The sequence below is a fragment of the Oryza sativa genome, chromosome 6 (assembly GCF_034140825.1).
Source record: "Oryza sativa Japonica Group chromosome 6, ASM3414082v1".
NCBI classification, from domain to species: Eukaryota; Viridiplantae; Streptophyta; class Magnoliopsida; order Poales; family Poaceae; genus Oryza; species Oryza sativa.
Genome location: NC_089040.1, coordinates 32031958 through 32055405, shown reverse-complemented (window position 1 = coordinate 32055405; position 23448 = coordinate 32031958). Strand labels below are relative to the sequence as shown.

The 23448-nt window shown below is 41.6% G+C and overlaps 4 protein-coding genes across 7 annotated transcripts; 3 read left to right on the top strand and 1 right to left on the bottom strand.

Moving 5' to 3' along the window:
• Nucleotides 1-437: 437 nt before the first annotated feature.
• Nucleotides 438-3054, bottom strand: LOC4342155 (tetraspanin-18). Its single transcript, XM_015787550.3, has 6 exons — nucleotides 2785-3054; nucleotides 2587-2686; nucleotides 2385-2465; nucleotides 2205-2309; nucleotides 1907-2101; nucleotides 438-816 (listed from the first exon to the last, which is right to left on the bottom strand). The coding sequence occupies exons 1-6, from the start codon at nucleotides 2964-2966 to the stop codon at nucleotides 751-753; spliced, it is 729 nt and encodes a 242-aa protein (XP_015643036.1). The 5' UTR covers nucleotides 2967-3054; the 3' UTR covers nucleotides 438-750.
• Nucleotides 3055-4902: 1848 nt separating this feature from the next.
• LOC4342154 (uncharacterized) lies at nucleotides 4903-5574 on the top strand. Its single transcript, XM_015787551.3, has 2 exons — nucleotides 4903-5307; nucleotides 5407-5574. Exons 1-2 carry the CDS (start codon nucleotides 4925-4927, stop codon nucleotides 5519-5521), a joined length of 498 nt encoding a protein of 165 aa, XP_015643037.1. The 5' UTR covers nucleotides 4903-4924; the 3' UTR covers nucleotides 5522-5574.
• Nucleotides 5575-9584: 4010 nt separating this feature from the next.
• On the top strand, nucleotides 9585-15087 carry LOC4342153 (ABC transporter G family member 28). 3 transcript variants are annotated; one of them, XM_066311672.1, is made up of 13 exons: nucleotides 9585-10137; nucleotides 10236-10312; nucleotides 10453-10725; nucleotides 11051-11114; nucleotides 11200-11346; nucleotides 11519-11553; nucleotides 11833-11906; nucleotides 11999-12849; nucleotides 12949-13245; nucleotides 13331-13723; nucleotides 13902-14050; nucleotides 14192-14481; nucleotides 14578-15087. In XM_066311672.1, exons 1-13 carry the CDS (start codon nucleotides 9911-9913, stop codon nucleotides 14854-14856), a joined length of 3156 nt encoding a protein of 1051 aa, XP_066167769.1. In that variant the 5' UTR covers nucleotides 9585-9910; the 3' UTR covers nucleotides 14857-15087. The 3 variants fall into 3 exon arrangements, with proteins under 3 accessions (XP_066167769.1, XP_015643756.1, XP_066167770.1); XM_015788270.3 differs by having other exon boundaries at nucleotides 13331-13807; XM_066311673.1 differs by having other exon boundaries at nucleotides 13331-13807; nucleotides 14192-14486; nucleotides 14578-15026.
• Nucleotides 15088-15235: 148 nt separating this feature from the next.
• LOC4342152 (uncharacterized) lies at nucleotides 15236-22993 on the top strand. 2 transcript variants are annotated; one of them, XR_010742059.1, is made up of 18 exons: nucleotides 15236-15912; nucleotides 16250-16321; nucleotides 16430-16634; nucleotides 16712-16796; nucleotides 16909-17058; nucleotides 17142-17223; nucleotides 17313-17372; nucleotides 17555-17607; nucleotides 17682-17848; nucleotides 18290-18500; nucleotides 19324-19381; nucleotides 19514-19570; nucleotides 19647-19889; nucleotides 20314-20378; nucleotides 20456-20532; nucleotides 20621-20714; nucleotides 22333-22473; nucleotides 22569-22993. XR_010742059.1 is itself a non-coding variant. In XM_015788272.3 (18 exons), the coding sequence occupies exons 1-18, from the start codon at nucleotides 15367-15369 to the stop codon at nucleotides 22653-22655; spliced, it is 2433 nt and encodes an 810-aa protein (XP_015643758.1). In that variant the 5' UTR covers nucleotides 15236-15366; the 3' UTR covers nucleotides 22656-22993. The 2 variants fall into 2 exon arrangements, 1 of the variants encoding a protein (XP_015643758.1); XM_015788272.3 differs by having other exon boundaries at nucleotides 20476-20532.
• The last annotated feature ends 455 nt before the right edge of the window (nucleotides 22994-23448 follow it).

Sequence of the window (23448 nt, the reverse complement as noted above, 5' to 3'; positions counted from 1 at the left end):
GAAACTTTTTTTTTGAGAAGGGTATTTTTTTACCCGGCCTCTACATCCAACCAGATATATACAGCCATTTAATTAGAAAATTAGCCTCACAAACAACCCAATCTGAAATTCGCTCCTATGAAAATTTATATTCAGGTTACAACAACCACTAGGCTACATTCCCTTTCACGTTCTTCAAACCTCTGCAACCCCAAAGCATAAACTGGCTCCCAAGTTCGTGAGTCCATATAGACTTGATTTATCCTCTATTAACACATTAGTTCAATATTGAAAAAAAAGAGCTGATAAATTCAATAGAATTTGATGGCAAAATCAGCCCCCAAGCTATATATGTATACAATCACTAGATGTGACAAATTCAAAGCTACGAGCTGGAGTACCAGGCCTGAATCTCGCATATATGATCCCCCTTTACACCGACCACTGAACAGCTTATCTTGTAGAAAGAAGAGATACTCCCAACTATTAAACAATGTTGCACCCTCATGCACAAATACACTTGTACAGATGCAGAGCTCCAACATGTACCACCCACATAAACACAAATGTGCAGATATCAACTGATGAAAGTACTAAAATGCAATGAAATATGCAACTATGTACAATCCAGAGGGCATAAAATGAAAAATTACTAACCATGCAAACAATGATAGTACAATATTAGAAGAAATGGTGTTTGTATATACTAGGTGTTTGGGACAAAGGCATGCTTCTTCATCATCTCTAACATCATCATCAGTCACACGCTGCTTACTGAGGTGGTGGTGCATTTGGATCCAGTGTGTTGTAGGTGTAGTTGCTTGAGTTCAATCCATACTGGCCAAAAGAAAATGTAAATTATTTACAAATACATCGCAGTTATTACAAAGAAAGATTACTGTTCAGTTGGTATCATCCAACAGAAAATACAAGTCTATTGGAATGCCAGGTTATTTACCATGTCATGCATAATGCTAAAGATTGTAATGAAGTTTCAGCATAACTTTCAATGCAACAGTAAATTATTGTTATGGAACCCTGTGATTTTGAGCTGCGTAGTTAGCAATAGAACAGATGGATTGTACATAGTTGAGAAGCTGCAGCAAGACTGACTACTGGTAAAAAAATATATGCCAGTTAACTGCTTCTGCATCTGAGGCCGCAGTTTGCAACAACTAATTTGACTGTACAACAACAATGGCACATGGACAGAGCTCAGAATTTGATGCCCTCAATATGATATCTATGAATATCAAAGGCTATGTAACCATCCTCTCATAACTTCTCATCAGATGGCCCTGAAGCTAATATTGAATCTAAGATCTGTAAACAGATTACTTACTACTTAAGCACTGTCTTCAAATTGCTTGCATAGCTAATAGATGTCAATGGACTAATGCTCCCCTAGAGATACAGGAAATATGGTGCTACAATAAATTTATGTTCTAGATCTCGCGTTACTCATGGCTAGTAAAGTAGCAGACAATGACAGTAGATGAAAGGAAAAAGGAGAAGCTTTTAGACTAGAGGCAGACATTGATATGATGAGAAATTGATAAAATCTAAACCACTCTGTTCCTAATCAAGTACCTTTAGACAAAGGACTCTTTTAACATACATACAACAGAAGCTATGCATTTTATAATAATGTAAAAAAATCCCATAGCTAGAAGATACCAAGACAGCAAGGATATATACAAGTATCACAGAAATAATCTTGCAGATTTAAAACCCAACAATAGAAGTTATGCTTGCAGGCACTACATACGAGTCTGCTATGGAGAACAATAATGTTGGAGAAATATAAGGCGTAGATTTGATTCTTGTACCAGTGGTTTTTAGTAACCAGAGAGGCATACTAGTTAGTTTAAGCGATAAAGTTGAAATTAGAAATGTACATAGGCATTGGAGTGTAAAGAGTTGTCACCTTGTGTCTCATTCTTGAGCTCCATAGGTCTGGATGGAAACCTCTAGTATCGGCGGTGGTAGGAAGATAAGCGGGAGCACCTTGGGCAACCAGAAGTGGCCTCCTTATGACCACAAAATCTTCATCACTGTCATAGTCGGCACTCGGGGTAGAAAGCATGGATCGTAAGATGGTTGCCAGGAGAAGTGAAAGTGCCTGTGTAAAGAAATGAGGGTGGATTTTGTGAGGGTAAAATAAACGGAAGGAGTGGAGTAAATAAATGGAATTGATACTAGGAAAAGATGATTATGTTAGTTACCTGTGTAGCAACAATAGCAAGAGCAGCCCACTTGCAGAGGTCGAGATTAGTTTGGATGAAGGAAAGTAGATTATCGAGTTCTCCAGTGCGGTCATATGGCAAATCCTGAGCGATATAAGTTGATGAGTTGTTGGTGTTCTATGTATGATTGATGAGTTGTTGGAAAGGAAAGGAAATTACCTGGATCCAGTGTTTGTTAAAGAATAAATCAGCGGCGAGAGCAGCTTCGAGGAGCATCATAACGACAGCCAAGATGGTGTACTAAGAGAGAGAGAGAGAGAATGAGTTATTACTAGTATATAGGGATTTAGGTAAGCAATGTATAGATAGATGGATATTTGAAGAGAGAGAGAGAGAGAGAGAGAGAAGCAGAGGCAAGTACGAAGCAGAGGAAGCAGGGGCTGTTGATCTCGGCAGCAACGCATCCGGCGAGGAGAAGCAGGCAGTAGAAGAGGCCGGCAGCCATGAGGGCGCAGACGAACCTGGGGTGGGCGAGCAACTCAAGGAGAGGAGTTAATAACCAACCAAGGGAGGGGCGATCGATGTGATGTGATGTGCGGGAGGGGAACTAAGTAGGTACCAGAGGTCGGGGAGTAGGTCTTGGAGGTGGAGATGGTGGTGGCGCGCCCAACGGGAGAGGATCCATGCGGCGTAGAGTAGGGCGGAGACAGCGGCGAAGGCCTGGAGGAAGGCGAGGAACTTGAAGAGGAAGGCCAGGCAGCAGTGGAGGCCGCCGCCGGCGCTCCGACGAGCACGACCCATCACCCACGATTGCGGCGGCGGCGGCGGCGGCGACGACTTACTTGGGTTTTCTGTTGAGACAGGAGGAGGGGGAGGAGAGGAGGACGACGAGCCCAGCCTTGATTGAGCCTTGTTGGAGTTAGAGCCAAGCCAACGCCAGGAGAGAGACAGAGACGCAGGTTTGCTGCTGCCGCGCTGGCACCCCAATCCTATTCCTAGCCCTTCTTTCTAGTTGTTGTAGGATTAAGTCCATATTGACTCCCTCAAATATAGTACATGATTCGTATCCTCCAGACACATTGAGAAAACTTCCTTATTTTATAAATGAATCATCACAAAAACGATAATCAAAAGTAGGCCTCTACCACAACACCATGTACTTTGGCTTTAAGATTACAGTTTAGCGCTTCACTTAATAGTAGGATTAGATCTATAATTACTTTCATAGCCTTAGCGTCGATGGCCCATCTAGTTTTTAATGTGAAATCCAAACGTACGTTATTTCAAGTGACTGAAAACTGCACCTCTTTGTTTTTAATTGTATAATGTTGCTTGTAGAAATAAAATGTACTACTAAATCACTACCTGCAATCCAAATGTTTTTTTTATTGAATACGTGATCCAAATGGTTTGACCAGAGCTATTAGCCTTGTCGGCTTGTCGCCAGCCAAAAGTAAAAATTAAATATTTATCGGACCATGTCATGCCATAAAAGTATTGCAGGGATAGTCATTATGGAAAATTAAATACGATAGGGTTAATTATTGTCATGAATTATCCACTTGATTATATATATACGGGGGACTAATTAAGTAGTTTAATAAATACAGTTTCTCCATTTCAACATATAACACGTTTTAGTCTTTAACACGAGTATTAAGAAGAGGAGTAAAATAGTAGTACTTGGTTATCTTTTTGAAATGAGTATGGTATTGTTCAGTGATAAGAGTCATAAGTAATAAACCGCTATATTTGGGAGAAAATTTGAACTTATATTTTGAGACAAAATAAATGGTTATGAGAGAAAAGCATTTTTTTTTGTTTGAAACCGTATTTTTTTAGAAACATGGACCAAATACCTGAAAAAAAAGTGACATGAATGGTTATGAGAGAAAAGTATTTTTTTTGTTTGAAACCGTATTTTTTTAGAATCATGGACCAAATCTCTATTATTATATATTATTATAAAAATTGAAGATGTTTTTGCCGGTATTTTGGTACGTCAACCGTATTTTACTCGGTTTTTAAGTTTGTTTGCTTTGGAAATATAGTTCCGTGTTTGAGTCGGATTCTAGGATCGTTTACTTTTGGAAATACAAAAGGAGTTGGATAAGAAATCTCTTTAGAAAAATTTACATGCTAACTTGAGATGAAAGTCGGACTCCTAATTGCAGCTAATGATTTTCTAAAAAAAATATCCAAGCGAATTCCCACATTGAATTTTATCCTAGCTAAACCGTATAACAATAATAAGATTAAAATAACATTCGCCCGTTGCAACTCATAGACATTTTCTTTTCTAGTTATTATAAAAATTGAAGATGTTTTTGCCGGTGCTTTGGTACGTCATCTGTGTATAAGTCGATTTTTAAGTTCATTCGCTTTTGAAATTATAGATCCGTATTGAGTCGGTTTTTAAGTTTATTTGTTTTTGGAAACACAAATAGAGTTGTATAAGAAATCTTTTTAAAAAAACTCGCATACTAACTGGACATGATCAGACTCCTAATTGTAACTCATTATTTTTTAAAATATATATATATATCCAAACAAATTCTCACAGTGAATTTTAACTTAATTAAACCGCATACCAATAAAAATATTAAAATAACCTTCACCTATTCTTCACCTATTGTAACGCACGGTCATTTTTTTTAAGCTGAGCAAAGCTGGGTGCCAAAGCCCAAATGTGAGTGAGGGGAAATAATAAAAAGGAGAGAGATAATGCTGGTAACGCGTGGAGTGGAGAGTGGAGAGGCATGGGAGGCATGGCAGCTGCTCCTTTTCCAGGCAAATGCTTCCTCCTCCTCCAACAAGTACCCAAGCCATCGGCGGCGCTGGCCGCAGCTCACCCATTACTACTAGGACGCCGTCGGCTGGCTGCCCTCCCGGAGACGGCCGCAGCGTGCGTGGCCGCCGCGGGGTTGGTGGGAGTCGCAGCCAGCTTGCTAGTGGGCAGGGCGGCGGAAGGAGCACGACGAGAAGAGGAAGAGGAGGAGGAGGAGGAGTGCTCGGAGTGCGGCGGGACGGGGCTGTGCCCGCGGTGCAAAGGGGAAGGGTTCGTGTTCAAGCAGCTGCCGGAGGAGGCGGCCAGCAGGGCCCGGAAGGCGGCCAAGAACATGGCCACCAGATACACTTCCGGGTACGGTACTACTCACAATTTCTCCCTACTCCCTAGTAGTAGTAGAGTAGCACTACAATTTCTTTCTGTCAAGTTGCTATATATGCCTTTGCATTGCAGGCTGCCCACCAAGTGGACCTACTGCAACCGCTGCTCCTCCACTCGCTCCTGCACTACCTGCGGCGGCTCCGGCGCAATCCCTAAGGCATCATCACCCACTACTACTACTCTGTAATCTTATTACGTTTCCATCAATATAGCCTCTGCCTCCAAGAGTTTGTTTTTTAATACTCACTTCACAAATTAAGTGTTTTTCCCACAAGGCCGCCCATGAATTGAATCACCAGACACCATATACACACAAGAATTAGTATTACATCTACTCCCTTTGTATGTTTATCGTATATATGCAGTCAGCTGAAGTTTTCTAGGTAATTCATGCAGCTTTAGATATATCAAATTCATTTCACATGCATATTTGTCTTCAGAATAAAATGTATAAACAAGATGCCCAACGATACATTCCTATAATTTAATCGTCTCCGCATATATCACAAGAATCTTTAATTATCTATTTCTTCACTGCCAAACAAACAAACATTTGTGATCCAAGCATATGCCTCAAATTAAGTAGGATTATTTTAGTTCTTTAGATAATGGAATAGAATGTGTGATTCCAAAATTGCATTGGTCATGGATTATACAATAAGAGTTCTTGATATCGGCTAAAAAGGGAGAAAAATAGTCCATTTTCCTCAATTATGAGTCAAGTTTAATTCGCATCACTAGCACAAAACTGGGTACGTAGCATCCTCTCACTTTTAAAACCAGTACAAGAGTCCCTTGATAGTATTGACATTTGTTTCTAACTGATGTGGCGCATACTAGCACATTGACTTTGTCTTTATCCGACGTGACTCTTACGCGCAATTATAGTCAGGGGAAAAATATAGTTTGCTCCACATATCGGTGATAATTCAACCTTAAAAATTAAAAGAATTTATGGCACCCACATATCACTCACATGCAAAAAAACCTTTCTTACCCATCTCTTTCCCTCTTCTCCTACGGACCGACGAGCTCCTCCCGCCCCTGGCTCTCGATGGGGCACCCAAGAACTTATTTATTGGCGCCACCGTTCTTGAGGAACTCCTGCCTAGCACACACTAGCGCATGTGAGGCAGTTGAGCTATTGGTGCGGACGTTGCACGCCTTAGTGAGTTGCTTTTAGGAGCTTAGACATGGTCACTATCATCACGTCCTTAGCACTTCATTGATCTCGACGATGAGATGCTTCCAAGAGCTTGGGATGCTATAGGCTTAGTAGTTGGCCATCGTCCAGATGGCGTTGTTGACGGCAAACTCAGCATGGAGGTGGGGCAAAGGTGGCTGTTGATCGCCCACTCATGGATCTACGAGAACCCCTTCACATACGATGGCTCACACATCGTTGAAGTGGAAGCCTGATCACCGTTGGGCCCTCCATGTTGCCACCATGTCAAGGTTGTTGTTGTTCACCGCCTCTTACTGCTGGTATACGGACGATGTTGTTCCCATACCCACCGTTGCGTGCCAAGATCGCCGTGCGACACAAGTGCGCAAGCGTGGGGTGGAGTCCTTGCGACTGGAGCTACTAGATAGAAAATGGGGAGAATGGGAGAAGAGGGGAGAGAGGGGTGATGACATGTGAGTTCCATTAGAATTATTTTAGAGTAAATTTCACAAAACTACAGTTATTTTGATCAAATTATCATAAAACTACAGATTTAAGTCGCTATATAACAAAACTACAGATTTAACACAAGATTTATCACAAAAGTACATATTTAAGGCCAACTATCACAAAACTATATATTGAATACTAGAGTTATCACAAAACTACATATTCTAGAGCTTAAATCCCTACCACTACTGTTATGTTAGAGTGATAAATGTGTAGTTTTGTATTTAACATGATGCAAAACATGAACTGTTGTGATAATTTTATTACTAAATTTGTAGTTTGGTGATCTTCCACCTTAAATCTATAGTTTTTTTTTGATAAATTTGGTTCTAAATCTGTATTTTGTGATACACCTTCTTAAATATGTAGTTTTGTGATAGTTTTGTCAAAGCACGTATAGTTTTGTAAAATTTACTCATTATTTTACCTTTGACCGGACATCCACTGATATGTGGGACCAACATATATATTTAAGATTTTTTTTTCTAACTGGACAACCAGAGACATGTGGGTCCTATTGTTGTTTTTATTTTTATTCTAGTACTGCCACGTACACTTTGACCGGACATCCACTGATATGTGGGACCAACATATATATTTAAGACTTTTTTTTCTAACTGGACAACCAGAGACATGTGGGTCCTATTGTTGTTTTTATTTTTATTCTAGTACTGCCACGTACACAATACATAGGATAAAGATGAAGTCAACACGCCACATAGACGCTAGGTTAATTGAGACAGACCAAACAGTGAATATTGTTGAGGGGCTCGATTTGTACCGGTTTTGCGGTTGAGGATTGCGAATGAAAATGACTGGCTCATAGTCGAGGGATCCAATGTGGACTTTTATAAAAAAAAGGTAAGGCCCATGAAGGCCCAGCCTTGGCCAGATGAGATGAGATGAGAAGCGTGTGCATGTGCGAGGTGGATTCTAATCACTCAAGTGGATGTCCACTCATTTAGTGCATGTCAACTAAATGATCATAAAAAAATTTCAAAAAAATTACAAGATACATTGATATATAATATATCACTACACAAACATGTATTGACGCGAAAAACACACACTGGCCTGGGAGATCTGCTTAGCTCCAATGCAGGTCCAAAGGTTGGTGACATGCAGGCGTGCCAGTCAGTTTGATCCTGTAACTGACAAGATATGATATGTAAACAGTAGATCAAATAGCCGATCGGCTGACAAGCCGATGGTGTGATTCCAGCCGATGCCGATACCAGCCGATGTCGATAGGGTTTTGAGCAATCGGCTATATGTCCAATGTAGATAATGATATAAAGGCGATCGACTGATGATGATAAATAATAATAATATAATCCAGTATAAACCGATCAGCTAGCAATATGATATAATAGAACAAGTACTGATCCGAAGGTTAAAGCATACATCGGTTGGAGGTCTGATGTCATAAAATTCACAAGATTAGATAAAATAGTGAAACCTTTGTTCCAATCGGCTAAACCCAACTTGTATGTAATCCTTATAAGCCAATGCAACGTCCAGATAACTTATCGGCTAGCACCCTGATAAAACACTAGCATGAATCTATCGGCTTAACAAGACTTATATTATCAACAATAATCTAGTAGGTCGAACCTAACCGATGCAGCACGAGATTGTATATGATAATCTAATACTCGATGAGCCGATAGATCTGTTTAATGTGATGGATATAACAAATCTATTTACAACAACATTGTGATGGTAGAGATATATCGGCTAAGATAGAAGATCAGACCTAACCGAGACAGTCCCAACTAAACCGATGTGTCTCTAAACACAATGCAATTAGAGATAGAATTGAGATATCAGGTAGGCAAATATATCAACCAAACCAGAGCGATCAAAGAGATTGAAGCGATGCAGCCTTGAACAACACCAACGTAACTGATAGATTCACTAGGGCCGGCGGAACATAGGACTTACCCCTTCGCTAGAGATCGAACTGAACCGATGCAGCCCCGTGTCAGGTGCCAAATTCCGCCGGATGATAAGTAAAACTATTGATCGAGGGATTGATTACAATGACCATGAGTGTACATATTTATACTCATAGGGAGATACTAGTCCTTATAGGAAAGAAAGAAACTTTCCTAAAGATAAAAGGAAAACATAAAGTCCTTATAGGACACTAAACACAGATTCCTAAAGATAAAAGGAAACTAACAAACTATTCCTAATTAATAGATAACTCGTCATGCCGCATCCTCCTTGAACTCAGTCACTTCTGGATAAGCTTCCTTTAGTAGATTAATTTCCTTAACCGAATATAGTAAGAATCTGACAACTGGCGACTTGATAACTCTCATCGGCTGATCCCAGGACTCTGAAGCTAACACTGACTCTAGGCCGATGGTGACTTCTGTCTTACCAAATTTTGGTGTTAACACATACAACTTAAAATTCAACTTTTATAAGTTGTAACAAAAATAACAAATTTAACTATGAATGTTATAACTATGAATATACGTATACTAATCAGAGTTTGATTTGTTATTTTTGTTACAACTTGTAGAAGTCGAATTTGAACTTGCATGTTTGTGGGGTGATATATTACATATGAATCTATCTTGCCAAATTTTTTGAATTTTTTTCATACCTATTTAGTTGACATGCAACAAATGGGTGGATGTCTCTTGGTGATTAAAAGTGTTTCCCTGTGCACGTGGGCGTTTGAGTGAGGAGGGGGAAATTGGGGGGCGGCCGGCGGCCGGGTGCCCGCAAGTGTCGGCGCGCAAGTCTCGCCACAGCCACAGCGAGAACCCGCATTCGTCGCTCCGACGACATGGGTCAGCATGCACATGCTCCTCCTCCTCCTCCTCCTCTTCCAATGCTATCGCCATCGCCATCTCCGTGCTGCCTACAGCTAGCTTATCGATCGGCATGGGCATGGCGGCCGTCCTGCTCCTCTCCTTTCTCCTCTTGGCCGCCCCCGCCGCGGCCATCAATATCCTCCGGCGCTCCCTCGCCGCGCAGACCAAAGGAGACCTCGCCTCCATCACCGCTGGGAACCCCCTCGTCGCCAATGCCATGAACGACCGCCTCAAGAACCTCACCGACGCATTTGCTCAGCAGATGGGCAAGGAGTTCCACTACTGCATCAAGGACACGTACGTACGATCATTCATTCATTTACCCGCTCCCATCTCCATGCATCTTCCAATTGTTTTTCTTTTCTTTCTTCTCTACATACATACATACATTACAGGGACGACGAGTGGAATATCGCCTTCAATTTCTCCACTGATCCCACCTTCCTCTCCAACTGCATGCAGGCCACCGATGGTACGGTACTTCATTTCAATCCATTATTATATTCCTCCTTCCCTCCCTCCGTCTTATATATTGAGATGAGTATTATATATTATACTCCATTGATTATTAATTTCTCGATTAATATATATATTCGATCGATCGGTCAACAGGAGACGTACCGCAGCGTGTGTGCACCGCCGCTGAGATGAAGTTCTACTTTGAAAGCTTCCTCGACAGCAATGGAAGAAAGAACTACGTGAGGCCCAACAAGAACTGCAACCTCACATCATGGATGGATGGCTGTGAGGCTGGCTGGGCATGCAGTGCAGGCCCGGACCAGAATATCAACTTGCAGGATGCCGTCAACTTCCCTTCCAGAACACTTGATTGCCGAGGCTGCTGTGCTGGATTCTTCTGCCCTCACGGCCTCACTTGCATGATACGTACGCATTCTACTAGTCTACTCTATCATCCATGCATCATCATATCCTGTCAATTAAAAAAATTGCGTACATGTATGTAATACCAAGAGTATTAATTAATTGATCAACGGCTATCTACATATATACATAATGAGTACATGAGGTAGATAGCACAATACCTTACTGCAAATAACACAAATATGGTCCTCTCTCTATACACACACACATAAGATCTTCAAGGGAGACCTTCTCTGGCTTGTTATTTTTTGGAGTTGAGACTTAATTTCAAGATTTACTTCTTGCAGTATACAAACATTCTGATTAGCTACATCCACTATGCATGCAGCTTGCCCTTTGGGAGCATACTGTCCAGAATCTACCTTAAACAAAACCACCGGGATCTGTGACCCGTAAGTACATACTTGCATTTCTCTCCACTCTCCAGTATGTGGAAAGACTCTGGATTGTTTTACCAATATTAAATACTTGGTGCAGATACAACTATCAGCCACCTCCTGGGAAGCCGAATCATACTTGTGGTGGTGCTGATAGATGGGCAGATGTTGTTAGCACCGATGATGTTTTCTGCCCAGCCGGCTTCTACTGTCCAAGCACTATAAAGAAACTCTCTTGTAGTAGTGGGTAATCCTATCTAACAAATGCTTCAATTGTAAACTGACCAACCTCCTATAGAATGGTTCTCATGCTATTACATATGCTACTAATTTTTTAGTTGCTTTAGGTGACAGGAAGCATTTTAAGATTTATGTCCTCGCCAAATACTGACAGATTTATGTTGCTTGCACCTTTGCAGTTTCTATTGCAGGAAGGGATCAACTTCCCAAACCAGTAAGTTATATATATGCCAGACCCAATGGCTACTTCTCTACTTTAACCATGTGACAATGTATGTGTGTGAATCGGAATGACACATATCTAATACAATAAATTTGTACATACTCCCCATCTTAATGAAATTTGATCGGCCTTTCCTTCGGCCGACCCGGCAAAAATAAATAAATGTAACCACATACTTCACTGTTTTTTTTGGTATACATCTCCTGGGTGTTACCTGCTTCTTGAAATTGCCAGCTTCTGAGAGTAGTTGCTTTATTTTCTTAACTGCAGAATGCTTCCACAAGGGCAGCTGTAAACCAAACTCTGTAAATCAGGACATTACAATATTTGGTGCATTGCTTGTGGTAAAGTACAACTGTAGTGTGCTCAATAGTACTATGATTGTTCCAATCTAGCTATGAAGTTGAGCTTACTCTGCTCTTTTACGACTCTGTAGGGTGCCTTGAGTTTAGTACTGTTGATCATTTACAACTTCTCAGGGCAACTTCTGACCAACCGAGAGAAAAAGCAAGCAAAATCTAGGGAGGCTGCAGCAAGACACGCAAAAGAGACTGCCATGGCTCGTGAAAGGTGGAAATCAGCTAAAGATGTTGCCAAGAAGCACGCCGTTGGGCTGCAGTCATCGCTGTCCCGCACATTCTCGCGCAAGAAAACTCTTAGGACACACGAGCCATCCAAAGGAGCGGTTGAAACTGATGTGGAGCCATCGAAAGGATCAGGAGAAAAGAAGAGTAATCTTACTGACATGATGCGCTCGCTTGAAGAGAACCCGGAAAAAGGAGAAGGCTTCAATGTGGAAATAGGAGAAAAAAAGAAAACTAAAGGGAGGCATGCACACACTCAGAGCCAAATTTTCAAGTATGCATATGGACAGATTGAGAAGGAAAAGGCAATGGAACAGCAGAATAAAAATCTGACCTTTTCAGGTGTGATATCTATGGCCACCGATGAAGATATCAGGACAAGACCTAGAATTGAGATTGCTTTCAAAGACCTTACTCTAACCTTAAAGGGGAGTAAGAAAAAACTGTTAAGGTCTGTGACCGGAAAGCTTATGCCTGGTCGGGTAGCTGCTGTGATGGGCCCATCAGGTGCAGGGAAGACCACATTCTTGAGTGCAATTGCAGGTAAGGCAACTGGATGCGAGACAACAGGTATGGTACTTATCAATGGGAAAATGGAACCCATCCGTGCGTACAAGAAAATCATTGGCTTTGTCCCACAAGATGACATTGTCCATGGGAACTTGACTGTTCAGGAGAATCTTTGGTTTAATGCACGATGCAGGTACTATTTTTGTAGTAGTAGTATATTTCAATAGATCCTGTGATGGATTCACTAGTGGCTAGGGAACTTGGACTGATGAATATATTTTATCTTGCACAGGCTTTCTGCTGACATGTCAAAAGCTGACAAGGTTCTTGTTGTGGAAAGAGTTATCGAGGCTTTGGGACTGCAAGCAGTTCGTGATTCTTTGGTTGGAACTGTCGAACAGCGTGGCATCTCTGGTGGCCAGCGTAAACGAGTAAATGTTGGGCTAGAAATGGTCATGGAACCCTCTGTGTTGATTTTAGATGAGCCAACGTCTGGTTTGGACAGCTCTTCGTCTCTGCTTTTACTTCGTGCACTACGGCGGGAAGCTCTTGAAGGTGTGAACATCTCTATGGTGGTTCATCAACCCAGGTAAGGTTGTTTGCTCTTTTTCTCCACAACTTTATATGCACCACTCACTCATGCAACTTTATGCTGAGTTTATTTTCTTTTGCAGCTATACATTGTATAAGATGTTTGATGATTTGATACTTCTCGCGAAAGGTGGCTTGACGGTTTACCATGGACCTGTGAAGAAAGTGGAGGAATACTTTTCAGGATTGGGGATTGTTGTCCCAGATCGTGTGAACCCGCCAGACTACTACATAGACATCTTGGAGGGAATTGTGAAGCCAAACGCAAATGTTGCAGTTAATGCCAAAGATCTCCCTCTGCGATGGATGCTGCACAATGGGTATGAAGTTCCACGGGATATGCTGCAGAGTGGTTCTGATGCAGAATCGTCGTTTAGGGGAGGAGGGGATCTTACCCCTGGCGGTGACACTGGGCAGTCTATTGCTGGTGAAGTGTGGGGCAATGTCAAGGACATAGTTGGGCAGAAGAAGGATGAGTATGATTACAACAAATCTTCTCAAAACTTATCTAATCGATGCACTCCTGGCATTCTCAGGCAGTACAAGTACTACCTGGGGAGGTAAAAGAATGGAGTATTTTTTCTTACTATATATCACTGCCATTCTTAAATATGTATATATAAGCATTACTCTTGTTTTCTTCATTCTGTTCAGGTGTGGCAAGCAAAGGCTCCGTGAAGCTAGAATACAAGGCGTTGACTATCTGATCCTGGGCCTTGCTGGTATATGTCTAGGGACATTAGCTAAAGTGAGCGACGAGACGTTTGGAGCACTCGGTTACACATACACTGTCATTGCCGTCTGTAAGTTTCTCAGCCCATCCTGGAAAGGAGTCTTTTTTATCCATGAATTATTTTCAGAGAAATAATGTTTATATAATACGTAATGAGAAAATAAGTAAGTAGTAAAAATAAGGTAATAAGCGTGGGATATATTAATTGCAGCTCTGCTGTGCAAGATTGGAGCGCTGAGATCATTCTCTCTGGAGAAGATACACTACTGGAGGGAGAGAGCATCTGGAATGAGCTCGTTGGCGTACTTCATGTCGAAAGACACAATAGATCACTTCAACACGATCATCAAGCCGATCGTTTACCTGTCCATGTTCTACTTCTTCAACAACCCAAGGTCGTCGATATGGGAGAACTACGTAGTTCTTGTGGCGCTGGTGTACTGCGTGACAGGGATCGGCTACACATTTGCGATATTCTTCCAGCCAGGATCGGCACAGCTGGTAAGGTAGTACGTACTGTTGAATTAGTACGTAGTATATATGATGGATGATGAATGATTAATTGATTAAGCAATTAAAATGATGGGGATGGATCAGTGGTCAGCGCTGCTTCCGGTAGTGCTGACTCTGATAGCAACGCAGCAGAAGGACACCTTCTTCGCGAACCTGTGCTACACCAAGTGGGCGCTGGAAGGGTTCGTGATCGCGAATGCGCAGAGGTACTCGGGCGTGTGGCTCATAACGCGATGCGGCTCCCTCCTCAAGAGCGGCTACGACATCAACGACAGGTTCCTCTGCATTCTCGTCCTCGCCGCCAACGGTGTCCTCTTCCGCTGCGTCGCCTTCTTCTGCATGGTCATCTTCCAGAAGCACTGATGCCTGCCTGCCTGCCTGTCTCCTCTACTGTACATCTATCTCCATCTATTATACTCTCTCTAGTACTACTGTACTTTCTACTCTCTAGCTAGCTAGCAGCAGCATCTGTGAGCATGTACTGTACTTGTGTATCCTACTAATGAATCCTAGCTAAGCTAGTAGATCGATCCTATCCTATGTAAGATCTTACGAGTTGACAAAAAAAAAGGAAAGGAATGGCCCATTTAAGTAGTAGTAGGACTGATATTGGGCCGCCCGGCGCGGATGGGATGGCCCATGAACTTGGACGCGCACGTGCGTCTCGCGTGTTCACAGTAGACAGACACAGAAGACAGATGTACTACTACTGTAAGTAAGCGAAAGCGCCAAGCTGTCAGTCAGTCATCATCCATCCTCTTCCGTTTCTTCTTCCGGAATTTCAACTCAACGCCCGCCGGCGGTCGATGCAATTTCCCTTCCCAATTTGGGGGTAGCTGCTAGCTTCTACCTTCCAGATCAGATCAGATCTCCATGGCGGCGGCGGCGGCGGCGGCGGCGGAGGACAAGTTCGTCCTGCGCTCCGGCGTCCGCACCGGCCTCAAGCGCGAGTTCGCCTTCGCCATCGCCTCCCAGGCCGCCCTCTCTTCCACCCTCGGCCGCACGCGCTCTTCATCCTCCGCATCTGCCACCCCCAACTCCAAGCGCCCGCGCCGCCCCCCCTGCACGCCGGAATCGGATCCCCCCGTTCTCGCCCTCCGCGCTCACACCCCCGACCCCGATCCCCACACCTCGCCCAGGCGGATCACTCGCTCCATGCTCCTCAACCCCTCCGCCCCCCTTCTCCACCACCACCCCAAGCTTCAGCTTCAACCCCGCCGCTTCACCAGGTCACTCTTGTCGTCTCGGACTAGCAACTCCTCCTCCTCTTCACCTTCTGCCTCCACCTCCACCTCCAAGATGGAGCTCAAGATGTCCAAGAAGATTTCCTTCACTAGGATCCCCAGGAACCTCAAGGACCTGCTCGCCACTGGCTTGCTCGAGGGCCACCCCGTCAAGTACATCATGAGGAAAGGCAAGGTGCTACTCTACCGTTTCCTCATTTCACTTCATCTCTTGCTTAAATCATTTCTTTTCATTTCTATACTGCATTTCTACTATCTAGTCTAGTACTATAAATACAAATACGTACAACTCTGGAAATCCAAACCTCTACATACATACACTCATTTTATTACTATATTCTCCTACTTCGCTTTTAACTTCTTGTAGCAATACTATCTGTCAATTTTTATCCCCAAAACACCAAGCTGGCTCTACGTTACCAAAACGAGGCCACTGTTTCAACTGGCTCCTGAATTTATTAGAGCATTGGGAGCTTGTTTGCAGCCATTAATTTGCTCCTCTTCTTTTTCAGCGAGCAGTGCTTCGTGGAGTCATTAAACGTGTCGGCATACTGTGCTCTTGTTCCTCCTGCAAAGGACGAACCGTGAGCCCCCTCCCTCCATCCTGCATTATTACCTTATTATACTACATTGCAACACTTATCTATGCCATCTATTCAAATTGCAACCAATAAATCTACCATGACTTGCAGGTTGTTTCCCCTTATTATTTCGAGGTGCATGCTGGGAGTACTAAAAAGCACCCCTCCGACTACATTTTCCTAGAAAATGGAAACAATCTGCATGATATATTGAGGGCGTGTTCTGATGCTACCTTAGACATGCTGCAATCTGCAATACAGAATGCGATTGGCCCAGCTCCTAAGAAGAGGACATTCAGATGCCAAACTTGCAAAAGTGAGCTGTCCTCTTGTTTGCATCAAGTGCTCTTCCATTTCACACTCCCAACTTTTACTAAATGTCTAATCTTTCAGGTTCATTCGCTACCCTTCGCACTGGGAAATTTGCTTTGTTATGTGATTCATGTCTTGAGTCCAAGGGATCTCAAAACAGTACCAGGTAAGCTTTGTCACAGTTCCACATTTTGCCAGCGACAGAAAATTTGGAGCTCTATTCCTGATGTTGCTATGGTCTCCCCACACTGGTGATCCCTTGTTATATTGTTGTTTAGGACATCAAAGATTGGCCGGAATCCTACTTCCTCTGCTAGGAGATCCAAGAATGAATCCCCAGGTTCAAAGTATTGCAATTCATCTGCTAGGGGATCCAAGAATGCATTCCCAGGAGTGAAGACTACTAGCACGGGAAGGATTACAAGAAAGTAGGTGTTATAGATAATGAATGATTTAGTTTTGTTTCTCACATTTTATTCATCCCTGTTTTGGCTGTTTTATAACAATACAGGGATAAGGGATTGCATAAGTTGGCTTTCATGAGTGGTGTTCTGCCAGAGGGTACCGATGTTGGCTACTATGTTGGTGGAAAGGTTATTATCCTGTTTTCTATTATAAACTTCACTTTTCATCCAGTATGATTGTTGTTTCCTTATTAACACTGGCACTGGCAACTTTCTAGAGGTTGTTGGATGGCTACATAAAGGAATTTGGAATCTACTGCCATTGCTGCAACACAGTGGTAAATTATATTCTTTTTCATTGGGTACATACATGTTTTTCTAATGGATGAACCTGAAAACAACTCAACATGGACATCATCCTAGACCTTTTGTTTCTATGTTAATACATATCTGTAATCAGACATGAAAAATATCTATACTTAATCTAAACACGTTTTATACAATTGTGCATGATGAACAGGTTAGCCCTTCGCAGTTTGAAGCCCATGCTGGCCGTGCTGCTCGACGCAAACCGTGAGTTTATTCTTGTAATGTATTTTGTTGGGGCACCTTCCAAACTCTCACTCTTTTTGCTAACACTACTGCAGGTACCACAACATATATATGTCAAATGGTGTTTCATTACATGAACTGTCAGTTTCACTTTCAAAAGGTCGAAATATGTCAAACAGACAAAGTGATGACTTGTGCAGCATTTGTTCAGATGGTGGGGAGCTTCTCCTTTGTGATTCCTGCCCAAGAGCTTTTCACAGAGGTAATGGAATTATGCCTAACCAGTATGACAAGTTGCTTTTGTGCCTGGTCAAAGCTACCTTCCAGTCTTTCTGGACATGTGGTCATCCAGATATATGTTAGCAGTAGGAGCACATGGATTTACTACATCTTGATGTTTCTAATCTTAAATCAGGTGTGACGATGCCCATCCTTACAGTTGAGCTGCAACACTCTGTTTTTAGGTCTAAAATCTAAATTGTACATAGTGATTCTTCTTGGATTTATCATTTGGTCGTTTTTATGATACTGATTTTATAATTCATGTTCCGCTGTTCCTTACCATCATATTTGGAATCCATAAAGTTGTTATTTTTGCTATCTGGTGTTTATTAGAAATTATACGTCATACATCCTTTTCAATGACACTGTATAATATTGCCTAGGCCAGGTTCTCATTACCGCGCATGCCTTTATGTTGCAGAGTGTGTTGGCTTTACTACTATCCCAAGGGGAACTTGGTGTTGTCGGTATTGTGAGAATAGACAACAGAGAGAAAGTTCTTTGGCATATAACCACAATGCAATAGCTGCTGGGAGGATTGACGGAATTGATCCAATGGAACAAATATTTACAAGGTCCATACGCATTGCCACAACACCAGTGACTGGATTTGGTGGCTGTGCACTGTGCAGGTAAGTTCATCCATTGGTCTTCTATTCAGTCAGCAATATTATGCATGTTTGTCCTTTTTATGCAGTATATGTTCTGTCCATTTTCCATATAAATTATCCTCTGCCAACATATGAAATTCGGCAAGTTGTTACCAGATAACTTTGCCTATAGCATATATGACTTCTGGAGCTAGGGAAGCTCAATATCCAAATGTTTCTTTTCTTTTCTTATTTCCACTTCATTGGACGCTTCTTCATTGATCTGTATGGTGAATGCTCAGCAGTGCAAACATTCAAATTGAATAGTATGTCAGGATTCATGGACAAGCAGAGTGTATTAAGTCGAAGTAGGCCAGATTATGATGATGAGCTGGCAGTACTAGACCAGTGAGTCAAATCTGCCAGTGTATTTGGAGGGTATCAGAGGGAAGTTTGTAGCAACTGATAGAACATAAAGAAAATGAAATGAAATCCTGATTCCTCTCCTGTTCTTCTACCCCCTCTCTGATTCTATCCCCTACCAAGTTTCTTGCTGATTCTTGATATCTTAGAATTGGTCAGATCAGAATGATTCCTCTGTTTCCGGTTATGGGAAGTTGTCCAGTTCACATTTTGGTGCTCATTTCTCGACTGATTGTTAAGTACTGCTACAAAAGAGGACTGTGAACACTCGTTGCACATACCAAATCAGACATATTTGTTTTCATTGCATTCTGAGTGTCAATCTGACTGACCTAGGATACTGCTTTGTAATTTCTCTACGCTGTTAATTGGGATTTATTTCTCCAATGAGACTTTTCTTTCTTGTCCATAATATATGGAGTTTGTCCTTTTTTTTGTGCAGGCTCCATGATTTCAGCAAAAAGAAATTCAGTGCGAGAACTGTGCTGCTCTGTGACCAAGTATGTTTGCAATCTCATATATCATACTCACCAGTGTGAATTCTGATATTGATGTTGTTTTTCATGATTCATGTGTATCGTGTTATCATGATGCTTTTGAGCTGTTCCAATCATACATTGTTATTTGTCCAGTGTGGGAGGGAATTCCATATTGGTTGCCTGAAGGAACACAATATGGCTGATTTGACGGTGATATTCCTTGCCTGATATATATCAATAAGTTTTCAGCATAAACCAAGATCGATATTAATATGGGCTGTTGCAGGCCTTGCCTGAGGGAGCATGGTATTGTACTGCGGACTGCGTTAGGATCAGCGAGACACTGAAGGACTTACTTAGCCGTGGAGCAGAGCCTATTTCTTCTGTAGATGTAGAAATTATAAAGAGGAAATATGAACAGAAAGCTCTAAATAAAGATGGAGATCTTGATGTTAGATGGAGGGTTTTGAAGGACAAAAGTTCAGCAGACAGTAAATTGGTTCTCTCCAAAGCAGTTGCAATTTTCCATGTGAGTTCCATGGCTTGATACTGGGTGATAAGCACTTAGTGATTGTGTTGTCCTATAGTTGTTTTTTCATTTGTACAATTTTTAGTAAACTATGGGTAGGGTGTTGCAAAGAGTACATCAACTTATCAAAAGGATGGCATGTGTATTTTTAATTCATAACCTTGCAACTGACCTAGAAGTAGGGATAGTGACGTATGTTTGGTATGACATTATTAGTATCGGTTGCAATTTCCAACCTGTTTGGTATTTTGACACATAAAACGAACAATAATTACAAATTCTGCTTATTATATCTATATTCAGATGTCAAGCATGGAAAGTAAGAGTCGAAATTACGATGTGTGTGTGTCTGAACCAAGGCACTTCTCCTTTTATCCACAGCAGCTAATTACCTAATCTACTGTTCCACTTGGCACTTCTGCAGGAATCATTTGATCCCATTATCCAAATTGCTACTGGGCGAGACCTTATTCCAGCCATGGTTTACGGGTATGATGGACTACTGTCTACCTCATTTATGTATAATGCTGAAGACAAAAGTTTTAGACATAATAAAAAAACAAAAGTTATATGCTTCTATTTCCAGGAGGAGTGTAAGGGATCAAGATTACACAGGAATGCATTGTGCTGTATTAACTGTTGGGTAAACTTCTAGTACCTTTTTATAAAAAAATAAATGGCATTGTCTATCAATTGGTTGCACATCTATAATTTAAGTTCTGTTGATGCAGCAACACTGTAGTATCTGCGGGTCTTTTCCGTGTTATGGGTAGTGAAATTGCGGAGCTACCCTTGGTTGCTACAAGTAGAGATAGTCAAGGCTTGGTAAGTTCGTATCTGTTTTTGTTTGAGAACTGAGATTATGAGATATGTGGGTATATATTATCAATCAAGTGGTAGTATTTCTTACCTATGTACTATGTGGCACCAAAGAAGTGCAAATTTGATTTTGAAGCTAGTGCATGGAGCCTGAACGAATTATCACTTTAGATCAGTGCATACACATACTTCGGATGTTATAGTGGACGCATCTACACCCTTTCCTTTTACACATATTTCAGTGCTATTAGATTTTTTTACTCCATCGGTGCATCCCTTAGCTCCCATCCCTTCATCCTAATTTGGCATTTCTATTATTTAAATAAAGAGTACATGATAGCAAATGAGAAAATAGAAAAGAAAACATAGCCTGTGTTAGGATTGTCAATGAGCCGAGCTCAACTGCTCAAGTGAGCTTACCCATCTAGGCTCTAGCTTGCCTGCTGAAAACAAAATGAGCTCCTAAACTTACCATGCCATGCACTGCACACCCGGCTTTCATGGGGAAAAATAATGAGCAACAATGCATTGACCCAGGCACACACTATGCCACACATGACATGCTGCTTTTGTTGGGAAGTTGTTGGATGGCTGGTCCATTGGACTAGCATGGTGCTCTGGACCAGGGTTCAAAATTTCAGTTTTGCTATTCCTATCGGGAGGCACCGATAGGACCGAAATGTCCAAAACTGCAGTCCGAAATAATTTGATTCTTTGAAAAAAAAACTGGTCAATTTTGAAGTAAATTTGCTAAATTCACGAAAAAATTGAAAAATTCCAACAAATTTCGGGCGAAATAATTTCGTATTGAGGGGAGGGGGGGTCCGATGGACCCGAAATTTCGGAAATTTTGAACCCTGCTTTGGAATGGAAAATTTTAATGAGAGGGAAGGACCAAAGGCTGAGGCTTGCTGAGCTATCAAGCTCCGCTAGTAGGAACGCGAGCTCAGCATTCAGCTTGAGCCCAGTTTGAATCCTCGGCGATTCAAGCTCGTGAACTAGGGGCTCCTTTGAATGAAAGGATCTATAGAGGAATTTCATTGGATTCAAATACTATAGAAAATTTTCCTATTTGGCCCTTTGATACAAAGGATTGGAACTTTTCAAATCCTATGAAATTCCTGTGGAATGTCAATTGCATGAAGATTTTGGAGGAAACTTAGCAAGAGTTTCAACTTCTTGAAAAAATTTCTTTGAGTCTCTCTCTCATCTAATTCCTATGTGTTTTCTCGTGGCCTAATCAAACGACCATTCCTATGTTTTGCAATCCTCTGTTTTGTACCTGCATTCCTATCGAAATCCTGTGTTTTCCCTATTTCTCCGTCTTTTAAATCTTGTTTTTCAAAGGAACCCTAAATAGCTTTTTCATGGCCCTAGCCTGTTTGCATTCACGAGAGCATGGCAGACATATTAACAAGCAAATTTCACAAAACCTTAGCTTTGTGATTTCACTGCCCTAGCCTGTGTGCATTCACGAGAACATGGAGAATATGCTAATTAGTAAAACATGTTGAAGTGCTATTATGGCTTCCTTAAAGTTGCACCCTTTTGTTTGCGCTTGAATTGACTTCTTTTTTGGTTGTATTGATGATTCTTTCTCCCTTGATGTCGCTGAACTGAACAGGGGTATTTCCAAGCGCTGTTTGGCTGCATAGAACGATTGTTGGCATCTCTGAAGGTGAAACATTTTGTGCTGCCAGCTGCAGATGAAGCGGAGTCTATCTGGACACAGCGGTTTGGATTCGTGAAGATAACCCAAGACGAGGTTGAAAAACGTTTTCATAGACTGTCACCGTGACGTGCGAGGCGTGTGTATCAATTGGGAGGTTGCACTGACAAATTTTGTGTTGTGCACTGCAGCTGCGTGAGTACCTCAAGGGTGGGCGAACAACCGTGTTCCAGGGAACATCAACCCTGCACAAGCTGGTCCCAAAATTGGATGGCTAGCTCTGTGAATATATGCATTGGAATGTGCAGGGAGCGTTGAGGCAGGTCCTTGCCACCCTGATATGAAGCGTGGTGAAGATAGGGACGGGACGGGACGGGAACCCTAAGATAAAAAATCCCTTCTGTGAAAATTAATGGGTGCGTCCCTTTTTGATATTTTTTATTTGTCAGTGGTGGAAAAGAATATCGGGAGGATGTGTTTTCTTGTTTGTTTGTTTTTTTACATTTGCGGCAGGAGTTGTCTGATGTCGTGTGAGTGTGTGGTTAGTCTAGCTAGCTATTCATCATACTTCATGCAGTTGGTACTTGTTTTGTGGATAAATCTGTTGTTTTGCATACTTCCCTGCCTACTGTGATGCTTTTCCGTCGGATTCTGATGTTCTCCTGCCACTGTTGCTCTACAACCCCATCGGACCATTAGCGAAATTTTGAATTCTAAATTTTAATTTTAAATTGATTTTAGGGTATTTTTTATTGAAATTTTGAATTCTAAATTTTAATTTTAAATTGATTTTGGGGTATTTTTATTGTAGTTTATTTTTATCATTTGTTTTTTTAGCTAAGAATGCTTGTACAGAAGTTTTACCCATAAATTATATTTTTAATCAGTAACAAGATGATTACTCCACCTTAGCTTATAATAAATACTCCCTTTATTTTATATTATAAGTCATTTGACTTTTTTCCTAGTCAAACTTAAAAAAATTAGCAATATTTAAAAATATCAAATTAGTTTTATTAAATCTAATGTTGAATATTCTCTTATAATATGTTTCTTTTGTATTAAAAATAC

Excerpts from the sequence above, each read along its gene's own strand:
- LOC4342155 (XM_015787550.3), bottom strand. The coding sequence starts at position 2,966 with ATGGGTCGTGCTCGTCGGAGCGCCGGCGGCGGCCTCCACTGCTGCCTG. Across the intron at positions 2,310-2,384 it reads TTAACAAACACTGGATCCAG|GATTTGCCATATGACCGCAC; the intron begins GTAATTTCCTTT and ends TATATCGCTCAG. Across the intron at positions 817-1,906 it reads GCTCAAGAATGAGACACAAG|TATGGATTGAACTCAAGCAA; the intron begins GTGACAACTCTT and ends TCTTTTGGCCAG.
- LOC4342154 (XM_015787551.3), top strand. The coding sequence starts at position 4,925 with ATGGGAGGCATGGCAGCTGCTCCTTTTCCAGGCAAATGCTTCCTCCTC. Across the intron at positions 5,308-5,406 it reads GCCACCAGATACACTTCCGG|GCTGCCCACCAAGTGGACCT; the intron begins GTACGGTACTAC and ends TTTGCATTGCAG.
- LOC4342153 (XM_015788270.3), top strand. The coding sequence starts at position 9,911 with ATGGGCATGGCGGCCGTCCTGCTCCTCTCCTTTCTCCTCTTGGCCGCC. Across the intron at positions 11,115-11,199 it reads ACCACCGGGATCTGTGACCC|ATACAACTATCAGCCACCTC; the intron begins GTAAGTACATAC and ends TACTTGGTGCAG. Across the intron at positions 11,907-11,998 it reads TATTTGGTGCATTGCTTGTG|GGTGCCTTGAGTTTAGTACT; the intron begins GTAAAGTACAAC and ends ACGACTCTGTAG.
- LOC4342152 (XM_015788272.3), top strand. The coding sequence starts at position 15,367 with ATGGCGGCGGCGGCGGCGGCGGCGGCGGAGGACAAGTTCGTCCTGCGC. Across the intron at positions 16,322-16,429 it reads CCTCCTGCAAAGGACGAACC|GTTGTTTCCCCTTATTATTT; the intron begins GTGAGCCCCCTC and ends CATGACTTGCAG. Across the intron at positions 17,608-17,681 it reads CGTGCTGCTCGACGCAAACC|GTACCACAACATATATATGT; the intron begins GTGAGTTTATTC and ends ACACTACTGCAG.